Genomic DNA, 19,964 nt, shown 5'->3' on the forward strand with positions numbered 1-19,964 from the left:
CAACTACATTTGTTTTTTCTAGTGCTTTACGATCATTCCCACTAATCATTCATCATGAAGGTCAGAGCTTTGAAACAGAGGACCATCAGCATTTTCTTTTCAAAGTATGGTATCATCTTTCTCATTCTGGTTGGGTTTATCATCATCATCATTGTCATCCTGCTACATGACACAAATCTTCCTGAGGTAAGAACTTTAGCATTAGTGATCACAGTTTACCAGTAATGGTTCTCAAATTTTGTGTTGCTCAGGACAACAATAGTGCAAATTCATTCTTCTTATTATTTTGTATGTAAGAATATGTAAGGATATATTTAGAGTACAGCTGAGCAAGGAATCACAATAAAAGACTTGGATAAACAATATTGTTGAAACACAAATGAACCACAAACTTACAAGTTTTTTCCTCCTTTTTGTCATTTCTATTCTATTCTATTCTATTCTATTCTATTCTATTCTATTCTATTCTATTCTATTGATGTCACTGGTAACAAAAGTCAGTATTTGTCATCTTTAAGCTGGTACAATCGGAGGATAAGGGTTACACTGGTCTACAAGGAAAATGCTTCCAGAATAAAAGTAATGACATTTTACCACATGAGAGTCACTGATAAAGAAAAATCAAGTAAAAAATGCTGGTTGGCTGAACTTTCCAAGATACAGCCTTGGGTCAAAATGTGAAATTCAAGAATTAACGAGAGAATGGGTTTGACTCAAAAGGAATATTTGTCTCAGAGCTACAAGATCTACTTCAAAACACTGTCTGCACATTAGAATACATTTACTTTACAGGTTCTATTTAGTGGAAGATTTATAAAACTATTGTATAAATGTACATAAACCAATATATATGTGTAATAACACTTAATGATTTACCTTGAAAACATCAGCAAACCGGCACTTTTGTCATTTATTTTCCAATTAATCTTATTAAAATACGTAACATTTAGCACATTTAATCTCTGAAGCAAATCATTTCTAAAAAATTGTAGACCAGTGTTATTTGTGTGTGTGTGTGTGTGTGTGTGTTTGTTTTAGTTTCCTTGGCCCCTTGTAGGTTTATTTTTTATCCATGTGCTTCTGCCAATTTCTACAAATTGGTTGTGGCAATTTTGTAGAAACATGGATCTCAGTGATAGAACAAATCACAGATGCTGAGAAAATAACTCACCTTTTTCTGAAAATGGTGTTTGCATTAATCACCTCTGATAGAATTAATAAAGGTGTTTCAGTTCCAGGTGATTCAGTTCCACATTGAATCAGATTGGGATCCTCTATGTAGGACCTTGATTCTGTCCAACTCAGAGATGTTGCCACCTATCTGACACATCATCAGTTGTGTACCTCAGCATCATTGGGTATTTTGGCCATTTATCACAAGACACCCTCTGCTGAGGCAGGCCCGCCACAGGCTGATCAGACCTGGGTGTGTGTCGCATAGGGCCTGAGTGGTCATTTTACCCCCCATGCTGTCTCTTTTCTTCTCGGCCAAAGCCGGTGACTGCTTTTCTCATCTGTTGTGGCGAGTTCTCTGATGGTCTTCTTCTGCCCCTGCCCTCTGGTGCCCACTTCTTTCAGCAGTCTTGCTGTGGAGTTGGCAACAAAACGCCTGCAGCCCACTTCCACAGTCCACACCATCACCTTTCTTCAGGGTTAGGGTTAGGGTTACCTTATCTGTGCATTCACCAACCTCTTAAGTCAGCTGATATGAAATGTAGTGACTTTGGAGATTGTAACTGGCCACATTAGACGAGGCAGCAGATCAAAGTAGTAGCACCACAGCTTTAGTTTCTCTGGGAGGTTGGTGCTGTAGATTCATTTAACCCTATAAAGCTTGAACCATTAAATCACTGACAGAAAATTCCAGGTCTTTGAAACTGGAGCCTTTATTGGTCCTTCTGAACAACCAAAAAAAATTTTTTTTCAAATATCAATTTCCATGTATGAGTTTCAATTTTGTATCATATTTGATACATTGGGTCTCAATTCTCAAATATAATTATTTTTGAACAAACAAATACATAATATAACATAAATACGTCTAACAAATAGGTAATTCCTTTTCAAAATTGGTAAAGTTCTGCCTCCTTCCTCATTAATGACAATTTTGTAGTGTCACTGGAAAGGCCTCTGGTTAATGAATTCCTCCCCCTGGTGGATTATACATGTATTGCACGTATCTAATTGTATACATAAGGTAATTTCAAGAAAAAAAAAATCACACTGATCATGTAGAGGGCTTCAGAACTCATATATCAATACAATACATTTGGCGTCGTAGGGTTAAGGCCGCTGATTGTGTCCTGCTTGAGTTCCTCTATTTGTTCACCATCGTTGAGGTTGGTGTTGTACCACCATACCACTGTACCAATACATTTTTGTGCAGACTCAGTATTTCACTATCATATATCAATAGTAACTTAAATTGTATTACAGTGCCCATTGTCATGGAAACAGGTGCCCAGTTCAATGATGTGACTATCTCATGTTTGTGGAAATGCTTGAGGTTTAGACATGCAGACACTGACAGTTGGCTACAGGTGCATCATAACTGAGCAAAACAAAAATGGAGGCTGTTGAGTGTGCACCAGAGAAGGATTTGGGGAAATGCAACTCACTGATGAGTTTCAAAGGGCTTTTGCAATAATTTAGTGTTTTGTGGTTTAAGCAGACCATGCAGTGAAGCTCATAGATACTGACTGTCAAACCTCATCAGCTGATAACTCACCTGTTTCTGTTCGATGCTTCCTATTGGTTAAATCCCCTTAGAGCTACTTTTGTGACCTACTCTTCCTTCTGGCCTTTACAAACCACCCCCACCTCAGCCTCTCCCTTTGATATGTAACATTTGTCTTAATCGTGTCATACTACTGTTCTGATGTTCAATGCTCTGTTCTGTTCACACTGGCTCTTGTTTTTCTCTCTCTGCTTTCTAAATCACAGGGGAAAGTAGGAAGGTGTGTTCTTGTCTCAGGCTTTCCATGTATGGGTGTGGTCAGGGGACAGAAGTCCTACTAAAAACCTATACCACCAAACATAATTTATTGCAAGTAAAATAAATAAATAAATAAATAAATAAAAGGAAAGAAAAATAAAATAACAGAATCAATGTACAGTTATGGAAAAAATTATCAGACCATCAAAAGTCATCAATAACAATGGTTATGCAATTGTAAGGCTCAGAAGTTAAAATAATTTATGTTGAAGGAATGTAAGGTTTAACAATGGAGTAAATTACAGGGAATAAGTTAACTCAGGTATTTGTTAAAAACATATATTGACAGTGTTTACACAAATAACTATTTACATTTATGTTGCAGAATTATTATTTACACATATACACATTTAATTATTTTCATTTGTTGTATATAAGCAGCTAAAGTAATGTGTTGAATGTGCTTTTTCTAAATCATCTACATTTACCGGTCTAGGTACTGTTAGTTCCTGATTGGCTGGTTCGGTCATGTGAGTTGTTGTTTCAGGAAGTGTTGTAGCTGTCACGACACATGCACAGTAAAGCACTGTTGTATGAAGAAATCTGTCTCCATCCTGCAGTCTCATTTTATCAAGAATGAAGTATTAACCACCAACGAACCCTCACGTTACACAATCAAGTACTAACTCCTGTGTGTATCATGTGACTAAAACAGACAGAAAAGAAAACATGGAATGTCTAAAAGCACTGTTTTTGTCAGTACAATGCCATAGATATTGATGTAAGAACTTTAGTGATTTTGGTTTTTATCAAGAAAACCATGGAAAATGGCTAGATATCAGCTCTAAAATTAAACTATTATGAGCTATTTTTGATGTTATCATTATATTTGTCCAAACAAATATACCTTCAGTTGTACCAGGCATTAAAATGAACAAGAAATTAAAGAAAACAAGGGGTGGTCTAATAATTTTTCCTGCGACTGTACATACCAATTGAATTATATTTCTTTATGTTTGTGCATTTACAGACTTAACTTTTTGATGATTGTCCATTTTGCAGTCCTAGTAACTCTTTACAGTTTTGCTGTATATTTTCTATATGAGAGTATGTTATTTACTGTCCCTACAATAGTCTTGCCACATCTTTCACATTTCTTTCAAATGTATGATAAAGTACCAGTAAAGTGAATACTGACATTTGAATCTTGAATCTTTGCCTCTCTCCTGCCAGTTTCATCATGGCATAAAAAGAAACTCCTCAGAAGGTAAATCACACCCTGACCTCCAGTCTAACTTCTGCAGCTTCCAGCCATATTCTGTGGCTCTGGGGGAAGCTGTGGAAGAACGGCGCCTCCTCGACTCAGTTACTTGGCCTGAAACTCCACTGATTCCAGTTAACTTTACCCTGAAGCAGACCAGTGATCCTGCCCACAGCACTTTCACAATTCTTCCAGGAGGAGGGGAGTGGCGTGTGGGGGATCACCTGAAGGTTATCATTCAAGTGAAGGATTTTGAAGGCCATCCAAAGACGTCTGGGGGAGACTTCATAGTGGCTCGGTTGCACAACCCAAAGCTTGGTGCCGGTGTGGCCGGGCAGGTTCTGGATCATGTCAATGGGTCTTACTCAGCTGTGTTCCCTCTGCTCTGGAATGGAAGTGCAGAAGTTCAGGTAAAAACGACTACAGGAAACTGTAGTGTGTTTGGATACTGTATTTTTCAATTCAAATAAGGAGTCTGTGATCAGTTTTGTGAATTCCCCTGAGCAAAGACGTAAGTCAAATAATGTGGGTTGAACTATCCCTTCAGGTGACACTGGTTCACTCCAGTGAGGCTGTCACAGTCCTGCGTAGGCTGAGCACAGAGCAGCCAGACAGGATTCATTTCAAAAGTCTTTTCCGTTCAGGCTCAGAGTCTGAAACCACGACCTGCAACATCTGCCTGAGACCAAACAATCAGCCGATATGTAACTACACCGACCTCCGTACAGGGGAACCATGGTTCTGCTTCAAACCAAAAAACCTGAACTGTCATACCAGGATCAACCACTCTAAAGGAGGATACAAGGAAAACCTCAGGAAAAATGAGAAGGAGCTGTTTCAGAGGTGAGATGGTACAGGTATCTTTGTGTTTGGTTTTGATTTAATGTCCACAGTAAAAAGTGTAAGTGAGTGTAGTGAAGCTGAAACTGAAACACAAAATTTCTAGGCCTAAAAAACTGAGATGCTTTGCATTTTTCACTACAAATGACAAATGTAATTAAAGCTGTAAGCAGTATTGGGCGGGACCTCGCACCATAGTATCCACCCCCCGTCACTGTCAACACCCCAGCTCCACTCATGCCTCTCCGTCCCAGCTCCAGCCCCCACCTTTAATGACGTAAAATTAAACAAAAAGTTGAGCATTTGGTCAATAAAATGTTAAAAAAAAGTTATGTAATGCTCATTATTTAGCATTTTTAAAGAGGCTTTTGTTTTGAAAAACCCTACTGTGTGTGTATGCGTGTGTGTGTGTGTGTGTGAGACAATCAGTTTGAGTGAACTGAAACTGTACGAACAGTTGATCATAAAACTCATAGTTCACTATTTTTAATAAGGTTTTTATTTGGGAAAAAAAAAGTCTGAACTGAATAAGCAGTAGTCGTGGGAATATGAAGTTACTTTGAAAGACAAATTGCCAACGTCCTGTTGGACTTAACTCATGGGTGTCAGTGTTTGATTTCTCAGACATGATAGAGGTCCAACACAGTCAGTGATTTCTTTTTAATAAGTTCATCAGATGAAGTAGATACACACAGCTCCTTTAGACAACCGCTAAGGCATTGTTCAGCCTACAACTCTCACTAATGGTGTAAACCAGTGTTTCCCAAACTTTTTGAGTCGCGGCACAAATTTTACATTAGAAAAACTACAAGGCACACCACCAAACAAAAATGTCACTTAAAGTATATGTATTGAAATATAATGCAAATCTAGCCTCAATGTACTTACCCAGTGTGAAACCTGGGCCTGTTTAGTTGAACACAAAGCTGATATTCTTACAGGAATTGAAGAAAGACACAGGGCATTTGGAATGAGAAAGCTGAGAGGGGTGCATCAGCGGCCCCTGGGATGGATGTGTGTGTGTGTGTGTTTGTGTGAAGTTGTAATTTTACACCGTATATGGAACACACAGTGTGTCTGTGATTCAGTGAAAAACCACCTCTCAAACAAACAGCGATTATTCCATAACCAAACATCCTATCTCAATTATTCTTTCACAGGAGGTATGGGAAAAGACTTGTGAATGTATTGTTATATAATGTTTAAAAAAAAAGTCCAAACTGAATAAGCAGTGATTGTGGAATCAGATTGTCTTGTTAATTCATAGGTGTTAGAATACTTTGAAAGGCAAATTGCCAACTTCCTGTTGGAGTTAGCTCATGGGTGTCAGTGTACAATTTGTTGCGTTCAGTGAGACAAAAATTTCAGCGTTCGTTTCATGTCTGTATGACATACTGGCTGCTAGGGCCATTTTTGTGTACATAGGTGGCGCTACAGAGCATATTGTGGTGCCTAAGGGTTAATTTTTATATTGCTTCAAATTGAGCATGTTGGGGGGGGTGAAATTGTAGTTTAAAGTGTAAAAAGTATAAAAATAAACAAATTGTAATAAATCCATAACCGTACATTCGATCTCAAAACATTTTAACACCTGAGAGTTGTGGTGAGTCTTGTGAACACATAGATATATAACATGTGGGAAAACAGTCCGAAGTGAAAAATCAGTTCCAGACTTTGCATTTTTCCAGGCTTATAAAAAAAAACAAAATCAAAGACAGTTATGACGAAAGTGCGAAGTGACGTTATTGAGAAGGGTTTACTCTATCTTTTGGTGCTTATTAGAAGCTAGTACAACAAACAGCCTCAGACTAGATTCATTTTGAAGGTTTTACATGAAAGGCAAATTGACAACTTCCTGTTGGAGTTAGCTCATGGCTGTCAGCATGTGATTTGTAGTGCTTCATCCAACAAAAAATTTGGCATTGGTTTGATGCCTCTACGACATTCCTCTTAGCTGCTAGGGCTGTTTCTGTTTTTTTTTTTTTTTTAACATAGGTACCACTAGAGAGCACATTTTGGCACCTATGGGGTTAATTTTTACATTTTATCAAATTTTTTGCTAGATGTGACGTGGTAAGTCTGTCTCACTAACTCACATTTGGTGAGTTTTTGAGCATGTTTAGGGTGGCAAATTCCAGTTTAAAGTGGCACAATATTAAAAATGAACAAAATACAATGGGGCCTTGCCTTTCAAGGCAAGTCCTGTCACTCTGTGAGTGAGAGGGACTCGCCCTCTAGGCTCGGTTCCCAAATATTATATTACATAAATAATGTTTTTCATGTGAGTTTTAAAAACGTCTTTACTCACATTTAAACCATTTCCTGTATTTAGGATGTCACTGACAAATACTAAATAATGTGTGTTTTCTTCTCAGTCATGTCAACTTGAAAGTCTCCATTCAGGCTGTAGGTTCTACCAGTGTCCTGGTGTTACCAAAAAAGGAAGGTAAGTTTTTATGGAGCCATTCTGGGGCCATAAGTTTTGTATATGAAAACATAACATATGAAACTGAAAATTCAAGTTTTGATCTTGAATTTTGAAAAATACAACAATGTATTGAAATTAAAAATAAGTGTAAGAGAAGTTTTTTTCAGGTTAAATATAATTTTAATTCACTTTGCTAATTCTTTTGAATAAATTATTTATTTTCATTTTTCTCTTTCATATATATTTTAATATTTGAAGTTTTATTTTTTCAGTGGCAAGTTTTATCTTTTCTGATTCAGATCTTATTTTTAACAGTTACAAATCTTATTTTGTCACTTTCAAATATTTTTTTCAGTTTCAGATCTCTTTTTGCTTTCAAAACTTTTGGCCCTAATATGGTGTGGAAGGCGTGGCCTCAACTGAGAGGGGTGTGGGATCATGAGTGACAGCGTAACAAAAAGGCTTGGGGACCTTCCCCACTCATGTTGCCTTCAGGGAACATAGGAGCTAAAACAATTCAGACTCAACACTTTATATACACCATATTCACGTGATTGGCAGTGAAAAAAGTGATGCCAGAGACAAACTTACATTTAAAAAGCTGTTTTACACAGTACTGAGCACCATGTGGGTTATAAGAGTGATAAATTATGCCAGATTGTGCAGATAAACAGCCACACATTAACTACATGATATTTCCGATTTCCACGCAGCACAGTGAAGGCAAGTCTGTTTGTGATTGACTTCCTGCTCCAGTCACAACAGCAGGGAAATGAACTGATAGAAAAACTCTGCACTTCAACTGTCAGAAAAAGGAGTAAATCTAATATGAGGGATACTTTTAAGTTCCAGAGACCGGTGGGTGGCTCCAATGAACACTGCTGTGACACTGCACCGGATCGAGTCGCTATAATACAGACTCCCTAAACCAGTGTTTTTCAACCCAGGAATCGGGAACCCACATGGAGTCACCTAGTATTCAAATGGGGTCACCTGAAATTTCTAGTAATTGACAAAAAAAAAAAAAAAAAAAAAAAAAAAAAAAAAAAAAAAAATATATATATATATATATATATATATATATATATATATATATATATATACATATATATATACATAAACTTGGTAATAAAAAACATATGGTGAGTTGACAGAGACAATCTCAATCCATAAAAGACATATGACAAATTGTGAAGCTGAAACTGAAGCACTGTGGTTCTCTTTATCTTTCAAATGTTCATTGTGGTCGGTTTCAGATGCTGCAGCTCTTTCATAATTCATACTTAGAGTTCTTGTTTGTTCGGTATTAATTGTCAGCCTTGTAAATCCAAGCTGGACTGACTGTACATATCCTGACCAAGGAAAATCAAATTCTCGCTTCGTGCAGTAATCTACACCTGACTTTTCTGCCTCCATCCATAATAATATACATTATATAGACTAAATGTCATCTAAAATTAATGTTTATATGCAACATAGTACAGTAAACTATTGCATGATCAAAAACAAATTAATTTTAGCAAAAAAATGTCTGTTTTGAATGTCTGAGGTCGCCAGAAATGTGTGATGTTAAAATGGGGTCACGAGCCAAAAAAGGTTTAGAACAACTGCCTAAAACTGAAAGAAATGGCTAAAATATTCTGTTCCCGACAGAACTTCACATAAAATAGACTTAAATTTGTTAATTAATATGTGTTTCTATAACACCAGTTAGTGTTGTAGCAAAAATGTGCCATAATAAAAAATTTCATCAGTGGCAAAAGAAAGTAACAGATCAAACTGCCCACTGAGTAAAACAGACTATAATCTCAAAAGCCCAGACTATTTTGTTTGAAGAAAACAAATAAGTTTCCAGTTACAACTTTAGTACATACAGCATAGCTAATATAAGAAACTTGATGTTTCTTACCATGATATTATTCTTTTATCATACATTGTTAACAAAATATTACTGTTTGTGCATTCTGCTGGAACTTAAAACACACTCATCATATCCTTTGAATGGAAACCTAACACTCAGTCAATCAGATAAAGTCATACATAGAAGCCTCTACCCAAGTCTCTACTTCATTTGGTAGGAGTGTGAGGAAGCCGCCACTCTGCATGGCAGGCTAATGAAACCATTACTTCCTGTAGGCACCTAAAGGGTCATGAAATCATATCACAGAATAAACATTTTATTAAACATTTACGAAACCTTTAAAATATAGAATTTTTTGCCACAACTCTTGATTTTGCCCCCCCCCACCCACCCAAAAAAAAAAAGACTTTTTGTGCATGTTCAGGCCCTCAAAAATGTGAAGGAATGTCTAATGAAAAAATAAACACACAAAATACAAAATGGCCTTCATAGGCCAGTGCATGGCCAGCGCTCATTCCCTAATAGCAGTTGCAGTGCATTAATGTCCCCATGTTAAGTTATTAATTATTTATAGTTATATACAAATAAATACATACATGTGTGCACATTTAGAATTATAAAAGATTATATATGGAATTAAATAGTTAACAAAATGTATTTAACAAACCAGAGTATGTTTGACATTTGAGATTCTTTTGGTTTGAGGACACCTCGGCACACTCTCGACATTCAATAAATAATGATAATAATAATAAAAAAAAGACTTTAGGTTGAGAGGGACCTACACTTGTTAACAGACAGACAAATAAATGTGGCCAGTTTTACCTTTTTGTCCTGTTTAGGTAACAATGAAAAAAAGGACAGTATTGTAACACCTGGACCCTTTGGCTACTACTACCAGCAAGTGTGGCAAGCTCTAGGTGGCACCCCAGTCCGCCAGTTCAGCAGCCCCTCTGCCATTACTGAATGTCTGAAAGGCAAGGTGATCCACCTGTATGGAGACTCCACCATCAGGCAGTGGTTTGACCATCTCAGGGAAGCACTACCAGGTAGGAGAGACAGTTTTATTTTGGCACATGACAGTTATTATCCAGCTTCTTCAACCAGATCTTTTTCTACTTCTATTTTGTTATGTATAGTGTACAGCAGGGGTCTCAAACTCAACTTACCTGGGGGCTGCTGGAGGTAGAGTCTAGGTGAGGCTGGGCCGCATCAAGTACTCCACAACAAGAACACTTCTTCTGAACACAAACGCTTCTTCTGAACACAAATGCTTCTTCTGAACATGAACATGTGTTCAAACATAAACATTTCCTTAGAACAAGCTTCTCTCGATTACTTCTTGCTACTGACATCTGACAGCACTTCATCTTGCACATATGAGCCACATTTGGCTTGAGGGAGGAAACAGTTGAGACCCTCAGTATGTCTTGAAGATGCTCATCAGTAAATTTGGACCTGTGCTTTGACTTATTAAAGTTCATGGTGGAGAAGAGCTTTTCACACAGATATACACTCCCAAAAAGGCACATGGCCTGTCTGAACATCCTGGAAAGCTCAGGGAAGGTAGGGGGCAATTCTCTCAAAAATTGTCCAAGCTTGTGTGCTTTTCCACTCACTTTCCTGAACTTGGCTTTGAGTTCAGAACTGCACTGCAAATCAATAAGCTCCATTTAAAGCACATAAGGAGCATATAGCACATCAAAGGAAAAGGGGTCAGCAAAAATTTGAAAAATAGCCCTATGTGTCCTGAAGTCTACAAACCTGTCATCAAATTCCTTCTGTAGCTTTACAACAGCATCAGTGTACCTTTCACCACTGAATGGTGTGCCTCCATCCATGTGTGCTTTGCATGCTGGAAAATGGCAGAGGTTTTTTTTGAGAGAGCTGGGCTTTCCAGAGCATGAGTTTAGTGGAGAATTCTCTGACATTGTCATAAGCAACACTGACAAGCTGCTCCTGGCCTTGTAACTTCTTGTTCAGTACATTCAGCTCCTGTGTGATGTCAACAAGAAAAGCTAAGTCCATCAGCCATTTGGGATCACTCAATTCAGGAACAGCCATCCCATCCTTCTCCATGAAGGCTTTAATTTCAGCTCTCAATTCAAAAAACCTCTTCAACGTACCTCAGTGAAATAGAGCACATCCTCATATGCTGATTCTATTTCCACCAAAAAAGTGTGGAACTGCAGGTGCTTTAAGCCTCTGGATCTGATACGATTAATGCAGCACTTCACAACAACAGACATCACATTGTCAAACTTCAGGCATTTGCTGGAAAGGGCCTGTTGATGGATTATGCAGTGCAGACCGATGGCCTCCTCCACACCCTCCTCTTCTAGTTTACTTTGAACAAGCGCCACCAGTCCATTTCTCCTCCCAATCATTCATGGTGCTCCATCAGTTGTTATTCCAGCAAAGCTCTTCCATGTTAAACCAACATCCACAATGGCATCACACAGCTGGTGAAAGATTTCCTGAGCTGTGGTCTGGCCATGCATTGGAATTACTCTCAGCATCTCCTCCATCACTACAAAATTGCTGTCAATGTAATAGGTGGCAAATGTTGCGTGTATATATGTTTTTTGTTACTGAAACAGACACCCCCCAATCTTTTTTTTTTTTTGTTGATTATTTAAAATGGTCCAGGTAGAATTACAGTTTTGACATTGGGTCAGTACTGGAGTGCGTCAGTAGATGGCGCTGTAGTGGATTTGACTGTGGATTTGCGAGGGAGACTTCAGGTCGGTGTTCCGCTCATGCGCAGCTCAGTATTAAATGCGCGGTGAATGAAGCGAAGCACTGACTTGTTGTCCTCTCTTGTTGATCCACAGTTCACACCTTTTTTTCATTTTGTTGGCTGCACGGTGCACCCTAGCCTGTGCAACCTTTGTTGCCGGTCCAGATTCCCCTAGACCTGGTGCCGGTAACAATTGGGGGCTCGTCCGGGATCGAGGAGTGTCGCTGTCGGTGAAGTGAGTGCTGAGACGACGTTAGCTGGTGTCCAAAGCTTCAGGGAAGGCTGCAGTCCTGTGCGTCATCCAGAGAGCAGGGGTTGCCGGTACAACGTCATTATGGCCACTGTCAAGCCACGGCGGGCGCTAGCCTACAAGATCCAGAGAAGACTTTCTGATTTGAGTGCCAGTCAGCTGCTGAAAGTTGCAAGTTCGATTGATGATGGCAGTGCAGCTGATCGTGGTGATGACCTGAGTGAACCAGAACTGTATGACCTGATAATTGACTACATCAGAAGTGAGAAGTTGGCAGCCCGAGAGGATGAAGGTATGGCCCAGCTCCTTCTTCTGGACGATATGCTGAGTGACCTAATAGCCACGGACACGGGAGCGGTTGGAGCTGTCCAGATGTTGTTGCCTGAGATGGGAGATTCTGCAATCATTCAACAGGGGTGCTCCACTCCACCTCATTATGACCACAACCCACATGCCAGATCTCCAGCTTCACCCACTCTGGACGTCCCTTCACATCTGTTGCAAACGGGCAGAGACATTGATTCACCGCCTGTTCCACCGACAGGAAGAGGTGTGCTTGATAACCTACCTACCGTGAGCCGTGAGCCTGCAGCAAGAGACAGTGTTATGCCAGTGAGGAGCCCTGCCACTTCAGCATCTGCCAAACCTCCCACAGCAGTTCCTGTTGATGTTCCTCATGGAAGGGTCAGTTTTTCTTCCAGTATGAAAGATCAGGTACTGAGGTTTAGTGATGTTGCAGCTCTTCTTCCACGCAGAGAGTTTAAGCTGCATGGTGGACAAATCTCTGATGTTGGGTCTGAAATGTCATACAGTTGTCTTTGTAAACAAATTGATGAAGGTATGCATGAAGGTTTTACTGAGTCAGAGGTAATTCGCACAGTGATTAAGATCATAAAACCTGGTACATTCAGAGAGATGTTAGTAAACAAAGGTGACTTAACTGTTGATGAGCTAAAGCGGTTTCTCCGCGCACACATTAGAGATAAAAATAGTACTGAACTTTTCCAAGACTTAAGTAATGCCAAACAGCAAGAAAAAGAGAGTCCACAGCAATTTTTGTACATAATAATGGGGTTGAAACAGTGTGTTCTTTTTGAGTCTGAACAGCCTGGTGCAGGGTTTAGCTATGATAAAAAGCTGGTCCATACCAAGGGTTAAATGAAAAAAACAACTATGTTTGTGTTGACTTTCGGGGCTTGAATTGTAAAACCATTCCTGATCGTCACCCTCTTCCACGCATCCAAGATTTGCTGGATAACTTGGGGGGCTACTCGTGGTTCTCCATACTCGACCAGGGCAGTGCTTATCACCAGGGCTTTGTCCATGAGAGTTCCAGACACCTGACCGCCTTTAGCATGCCCTGGGGGCTGTATGAGTGGATCCACCTCCCATTTGGCCTAACCAACGCCCCGGCAGCTTTTCAAAGGTGCATGGAAGGGGTCCTTGATGGTCTAAGGGATGACTGCTGTTCACCCTACTTAGATGATGTGCTCTGTTTTTCAAAAACCTTTCATGACCATGTTGACGACTTGAGGAGGGTGCTTCACCGTCTGCGGGAGCACGGTGTTAAGTTACGTCCTAAAAAGTGTGAGCTATTTAAAAGGCAGGTCAGGTATGTAGGGCGCCTAGTGACCAGTGAAGGTGTTCAGATAGATCCTAAAGATCTTGAGGCAGTCCACCATCTGAAAGATAAGGAGCCAAAGAATGTTGGTGAGGTCCAGGCTCTCCTTGGGTTTTTGGGCTATTATAGAACTTTCATACAGGACTTTTCTAGGCTAGCCAGACCCATATTTAAGCTCTTAGAAAGTCCCAGTGAATCAAATCAGAGAGCTACCTCAGTCAGATCTAGTAAGACCAAGCCAAAGGTCTCCAGTGGTGGCCAGCTTCCATCCAAAACACCTGTCCGATGGACACCAGAACACAGTGCTGTGGTGTCACGCCTTGTAGACATGTTAACCAGTCCACCTATTTTAGCCTACCCAGACTTTGAACTGCCATTTGTTCTTCACACCGATGCATCTAATGAAGGTCTTGGTGCAGTGCTCTATCAGCAGCAGGAAAACAAACGCCACGTCATCGCTTTTGGTTCCAGGTCTCTCACGCCTGCTGAAAAGAATTATCATCTCCATTCTGGCAAGCTGGAGTTTCTGGCACTGAAGTGGGCAATCTGTGAAAAATTTAGGGACTATCTCCACTACGCACCCACTTTCACAGTGTACACGGACAATAATCCCCTGACTTATGTTCTGAGCACAGCCAAGTTAAATGCAGTGGGGCATCGATGGGTGGGCGAGTTAGCCGACTTCCATTTTACCATTAGGTATCGGCCAGGCAAGTCAAACACAGACGCTGACACTCTGTCACGATATCCAGTCCAACTCCCTGACCACCTCAAAGAGTACACTGAGACAATGTCTCCAGATGTTATCTCTGCCATCTGGCAGGGGGACAAAGTAGTGAAAGACGGTGATGTGCCATGGGTGGCCGCATTGCAGTTACATTCTGGTGCAGATGAAACACCTTCTGATGGCATTCCAGTTATCACACCAGAAAGTGTCAGAGCAGCCCAGAAGGAAGATGTTTCCATCTGTGAGGTGATAAACCTAAAAAAAAAGAGGGTGGAGTCCTAATGATAAAGACAAAAGACAAATGGGACGAGACGAGAGACGCGCAAACTGATACATGAATGGAACAGACTTACACTTGACAAAGGAATACTGTACAGACAGACAGGACAACGGAAACAGTTGGTACTTCCAAGTAAGCTGAAGTCAAGTGTTCTGAAACACCTGCACAATGACATGGGACATATCGGTGCCGACAAAGTCATTCATTTAGCAAGAGAAAGGTTTTATTGGCCCTTTATGCAATGCGAAATTGAAGATTATGTCATTCGCCAGTGCCAGTGTATTAAACAGAAACAGCCTTGTGTACCAGAGAGAGCACCGATGGGGTCAATAACAACCAGCGCCCCCTTCGAACTCATTTCTGTCGACTACCTTCATCTTGAACCGAGTAAAGGTGGTTATGAGTACATTTTAGTCCTTGTTGATCACTTTACTCGCTTTGCACAAGCATACCCGACCAAGAACAAGTCAGGCAGAACAGCAGCCGAAAAGATATTTTCAGACTTCATCCACGCTTCGGGTATCCTGAAAAGCTACATCATGATCAGGGCCGTGAGTTTGAGAACAGCCTTTTCCAAAGACTTCAACAGCTGTCTGGAATCAACCATTCTCGAACCACCCCCTATCACCCCCAGGGGAATCCCGTCGAACGTCTGAACAGGACACTCCTACAGATGTTACACACTCTACAGGAAGAAAAAAAATCTGAGTGGAAGGACCATCTACCACATATTGTCCATGCGTACAACTGTACGAGACATGAGAGTACAGGCTACTCCCCATTCTTTCTCCTGTATGGCAGAGCACCACGTTTGCCTGTTGACCTGCTTTTCGACTTGAAACCTGATCAAACACCTCAGTCCAGGCAAGAGTATGCACAAAAATGGGCTGTTCGTATGCAGGAGGCCTACAAAATCGCCTCAGAAAACAGTGGAAAAAGCTCAGCTAAGGGCAAGAAACACTATGACCAGCGTGTTAGAGGCATGGTGCTGCAGCCTGGAGATTGGGTGCTTGTCAGAAATCTGTCGGAGAGGGGTGGCCCAGGAAAACTCAGGGCTTACTGGGAAAAGAGGATTCATCGTGTTATGGAAAGGACTGGAGAAGGACCTGTGTACAGGGTTCAGCCAGAAACAGGAGAACAAGCTGTCCGTGTCCTGCATCGAAACCTACTGTTGCCTGTTAATGAGTTGCCCTTGGACTCAGACCAACACACTTCATGTACACCCAGGAAAAGACAAAAACTAGGAGACAAACAAACAAATAACATAGAGACAGTAGAGCAAGATTTGGAACAGTCTGAGGAAGAAGAGGAATACACCTACTGTCTAAGGAAAATACCTGTTTATAAAATAAGGAGAGCAAGACACCCCGCACCTCAATCTGAACCCTACAGTCAACTCAGTGCTGTAGCCCCTGAGTTCCAGCCAGCTGGGGACATGACACAGACAGCTCAAAGCCAGCAGTCACATGAACCAGACCCGGTAGCAGTGCTAGACTTAGTGCCACCACCAGCATTGGCTGCTCCCCCACTAACAGAGGATCTACAGGAGGAACCAGCAGTGGACACTGGGGAGGAGGCAGGTTCAGAGGAGAATGTGGACCAACATGAGCATGTCACTGAGCTATTAGAGGAGGAAGTGTCACCTGTGAGGAGGTCAACGCGAGCAGTGAAACCTCGAGAAATGCTCACTTATGACCACCTTGGACAGCCTTCATATCAGCCCTGGAGGCCAGGAGCAAACCTGATGTTCGCTTGGGTTCCTTGTCCTGTGTCATTCTACCCAGCTTTTCCTGAACCTTGTTGTTATCCCACACCAGTATGGACATGTTAGGTTTGTGACTATATACCCACTGACCGGAGAAACCAGATGGTTGTACAAATGTTGTAGACTGTACATCTGACTTTCTAGACTGAACAACTAAACTTACCTTGTGTTAGTTTGATTTTAGATGTCCGGAGACATCTCTTAAAAGCAGGGGAGAGTGTAATAGGTGGCAAATGTTGCATGTATATATGTTTTTTGTTACTGAAACAGACACCCCCCAATCTTTTTTTTTTTTTTGTTGACTATTTAAAATGGTCCAGGTAGAATTACAGTTTTGACATTGGGTCAGTACTGGAGTGCGTCAGTAGATGGCACTGTAGTCCCACTGTGGATTTGCGAGGGAAACTTCAGGTCGGTGTTCCCCTCATGCGCAGCTCAGTATTAAATGCGCGGTGAATGAAGCGAAGCACTGACTTGTTGTCCTCTCTCGTTGATCCACAGTTCACACCTTTTTTTCATTTTGTTGGCTGCACGGTGCACCCTAGCCTGTGCAACCTTTGTTGCCGGTCCAGATTCCCCTAGACCTGGTGCCGGTAACATCAACACCACGGACATATATTACAAGCTGCGCAGTATCGGTGATATCTCCATCAAGAGTGACGGAGTATGCCTGAAATTGTTTGGCTTTCTCCCGCAGTTGAGCGTACATGTCATTTGACAGGTCAGAAATGCGCTCTGACACTGTGTTGGCTGACAGGCTGATGTTGCTAAACTGATCCTTTTTTACTGGACAGACTATACTTGCAGCCTGGAGCATGCACTTTTTTATAAACTCGCCTTCTTTGAATGGCTTTCCCACCTTAGCAATCATTTCACTCAGCACATACCTAGCTTCGACTGCCGCATCACTCTCTTTGCTGGCTTTCTTAAAAAAATCTTGTCACCGAAGCATACATGTTTTAAGATTGGCAACCAGTTCCTCTCTCTCATGTCCCTGATATTTTGCATAGTCCACAGCATGCTGAGTTGAGTAATGACGTTTGATGTTATATTCTTTGTGCACGGCAACTTTTTCTGTGCATGTAAGACATGTCGGGATCCTCCTGTGCTCAACAAAAAGATATTCTGTCTCCCACTTCTCCTGGAATTGTCTGTGCTCGTCGCTAATCTTTCTCTTCATGGTAGGTTTTGAAAAAGCCATGACTGGGGCTGGATAAATTTTTATGTCACTTACTTGTCATCCTCCTTCATTACTTGTGCTTAGGCGAGGTGCATTCACGAGCATCGGAATTTCGAACATCAACATTAATGAAGGGGAACGTGACAAGAACGTAACAAGTTTTCTCCTGTGGGAAAAACGCATGGGCCGCACTAACATTAATATCTGGTATCAAGTGGGGGGCCGCAAATTCACGTGCTGTGAGCCGCAAATGGCCCGCGGGCCAGAAGTTTGAGACCCCTGGTGAACAGTGTTTGCTGTTGTGCTCTCTTTTTTGTGTTGTTTGCTCCTGTATTCTATTTTTATTGGATATCATACTGCAGCTACAGTGTAATTTCCCAGTTTGGGATGAAATAAAGTCTACCTACCTACTTATCAGGATTTATGCCAACAGTTAGATTTTGTCTGTAACTTATTGTTTCCCATTTGTTTCCTCTGACAGATCTGAAGGAGTTTGACTTACACAGTTCAAAGCAATCTGGACCTTTCATGACCTTAGACTATCCAAACAACATCATGGTGACTTACCGCTGTCATGGGCCTCCTATTCGTTTTGGTGATGTACCAACCAGCCAGCTGCGTTACATCGCCAATGAGCTAGATGATGTGGTTGGAGGAAGTAATACTGTTGTAGTTATTGGCATCTGGTCTCACTTCAGCACTTTTCCCATTGATATCTACATCCGGCGGCTGCAGACCATCCGCAGAGCTGTGATTGGCCTGCTGGACAGAGCTCCAGGTACACTGGTCATCATCCGTACTGCAAACCTCAAACAGCTGACACTTTATGAGACTCTGACCAACAGCGACTGGTACTCACTGCAGCGGGACAAGGTGCTCAGGGCAATATTCAAAGGAATCAGTGTCCACCTGGTGGACGCCTGGGAGATGGTCCTGGCCCACCATCTGCCTCACAACCTCCACCCACAACCTCCTATTATAAAAAACATGATTAATGTCGTCTTGTCCTATATTTGCCCTAAATGAGGTGGTTAGATGTGTTTCCTGTACAGGGGCGTTTAAGATTCAAGCACAGATGTTGAGTTTGCGTCGTATGTCTGTGCTTCCACCAGATGCTGCATTCTGATCCAGCAGTCACAAAGCAATTAATTTATATTTATAATATATTTCCAACCTCAGTTTAATGAGCATAGGGGTTTTGTTTGTTTTGTTTTTTTTGTATGAAGTTGAGAGTATTCTTATATCATGCTGACTTGGGTAAAAGGTAGAATGTGTTTACTGTAGTTTACTATAGTATATCTATGAGGTTTTTCTGCAAATATTTCAATATTTATATTAATATTAATAATATTTGTGTACAATTTTAAGGGTGACAAAAATATGCCAAAAATGCTAGGTTGTAATCACAGTGTTCACTATATGTACTAGTACTGTTTCATACGACAAGTTATCAAAGCTTTGTATTTATTTTATTTTTTTAAGAAAAACACAGGAAAAAACAGTTTTTTTTAATTGGAAGAGCAACTGAGAGCAGCTATACAAAACTATGCAAATGGCAGTCAGTATAACTTTAATATAATTAGAGTTTTTATTGAACAAACCTCCCAAAAACAAGAGTGTTGAAAAAAAAAAAAAAAAAACAACTCAAAATGCACTGTTCCAAAATATTATGCACAACAGATTTTCAATGCATTTGTTAAATGTTGTGCATTCGGAGGTCATATTTACAGAAATTAAAAGTTATTTCGAGCAAAGATATCTTAACAGGCCAAGTTACATGTTAAAACAGGACCCAGTTTTTGATATCACCTATACAATTCTTCAGGGTTCGAATACAATTTTTTCTCTAAGGGGGTCTCTACAACCCCCCCCCCCCCCCCCCCCCCCCCAAAAAAAAAAAAAAAAAAGTGTTGTGCGTACGTTGTGGTGTGGCTCACTTGTCATTTTCGGGTGTTGGTTCCGGGTGGCTTGTGTTTGTGTGGTGTCAGCTGCCAGTCTGGTGTTTTTTGGGAGGATCGGATTGAATCAGGTTTGGTTTGGTTGCAGGACCGGGCCGGCCCAGTTCTTGTGTGGGTT

General features: G+C 40.9%; 1 protein-coding gene across 1 annotated transcript; it reads left to right on the top strand.

Moving 5' to 3' along the window:
- Window positions 1–2: 2 nt before the first annotated feature.
- Window positions 3–19,269, top strand: LOC115429732 (NXPE family member 3-like). The gene is made up of 6 exons (XM_030149428.1): window positions 3–186; window positions 4,169–4,606; window positions 4,744–5,039; window positions 7,412–7,482; window positions 10,168–10,374; window positions 18,370–19,269. The coding sequence occupies exons 1-6, from the start codon at window positions 55–57 to the stop codon at window positions 18,912–18,914; spliced, it is 1,689 nt and encodes a 562-aa protein (XP_030005288.1). The 5' UTR covers window positions 3–54; the 3' UTR covers window positions 18,915–19,269.
- The last annotated feature ends 695 nt before the right edge of the window (window positions 19,270–19,964 follow it).

This window comes from Sphaeramia orbicularis, chromosome 12 (assembly GCF_902148855.1).
Source record: "Sphaeramia orbicularis chromosome 12, fSphaOr1.1, whole genome shotgun sequence".
Classification (NCBI taxonomy): domain Eukaryota; kingdom Metazoa; phylum Chordata; class Actinopteri; order Kurtiformes; family Apogonidae; genus Sphaeramia; species Sphaeramia orbicularis.

Coding starts and splice junctions, on each gene's coding strand:
- LOC115429732 (XM_030149428.1), top strand. CDS start 55: ATGAAGGTCAGAGCTTTGAAACAGAGGACCATCAGCATTTTCTTTTCA. Junction 4,607..4,743: donor ATGGAAGTGCAGAAGTTCAG/GTAAAAACGACT, acceptor CTATCCCTTCAG/GTGACACTGGTTCACTCCAG. Junction 5,040..7,411: donor GAGAAGGAGCTGTTTCAGAG/GTGAGATGGTAC, acceptor TTTTCTTCTCAG/TCATGTCAACTTGAAAGTCT.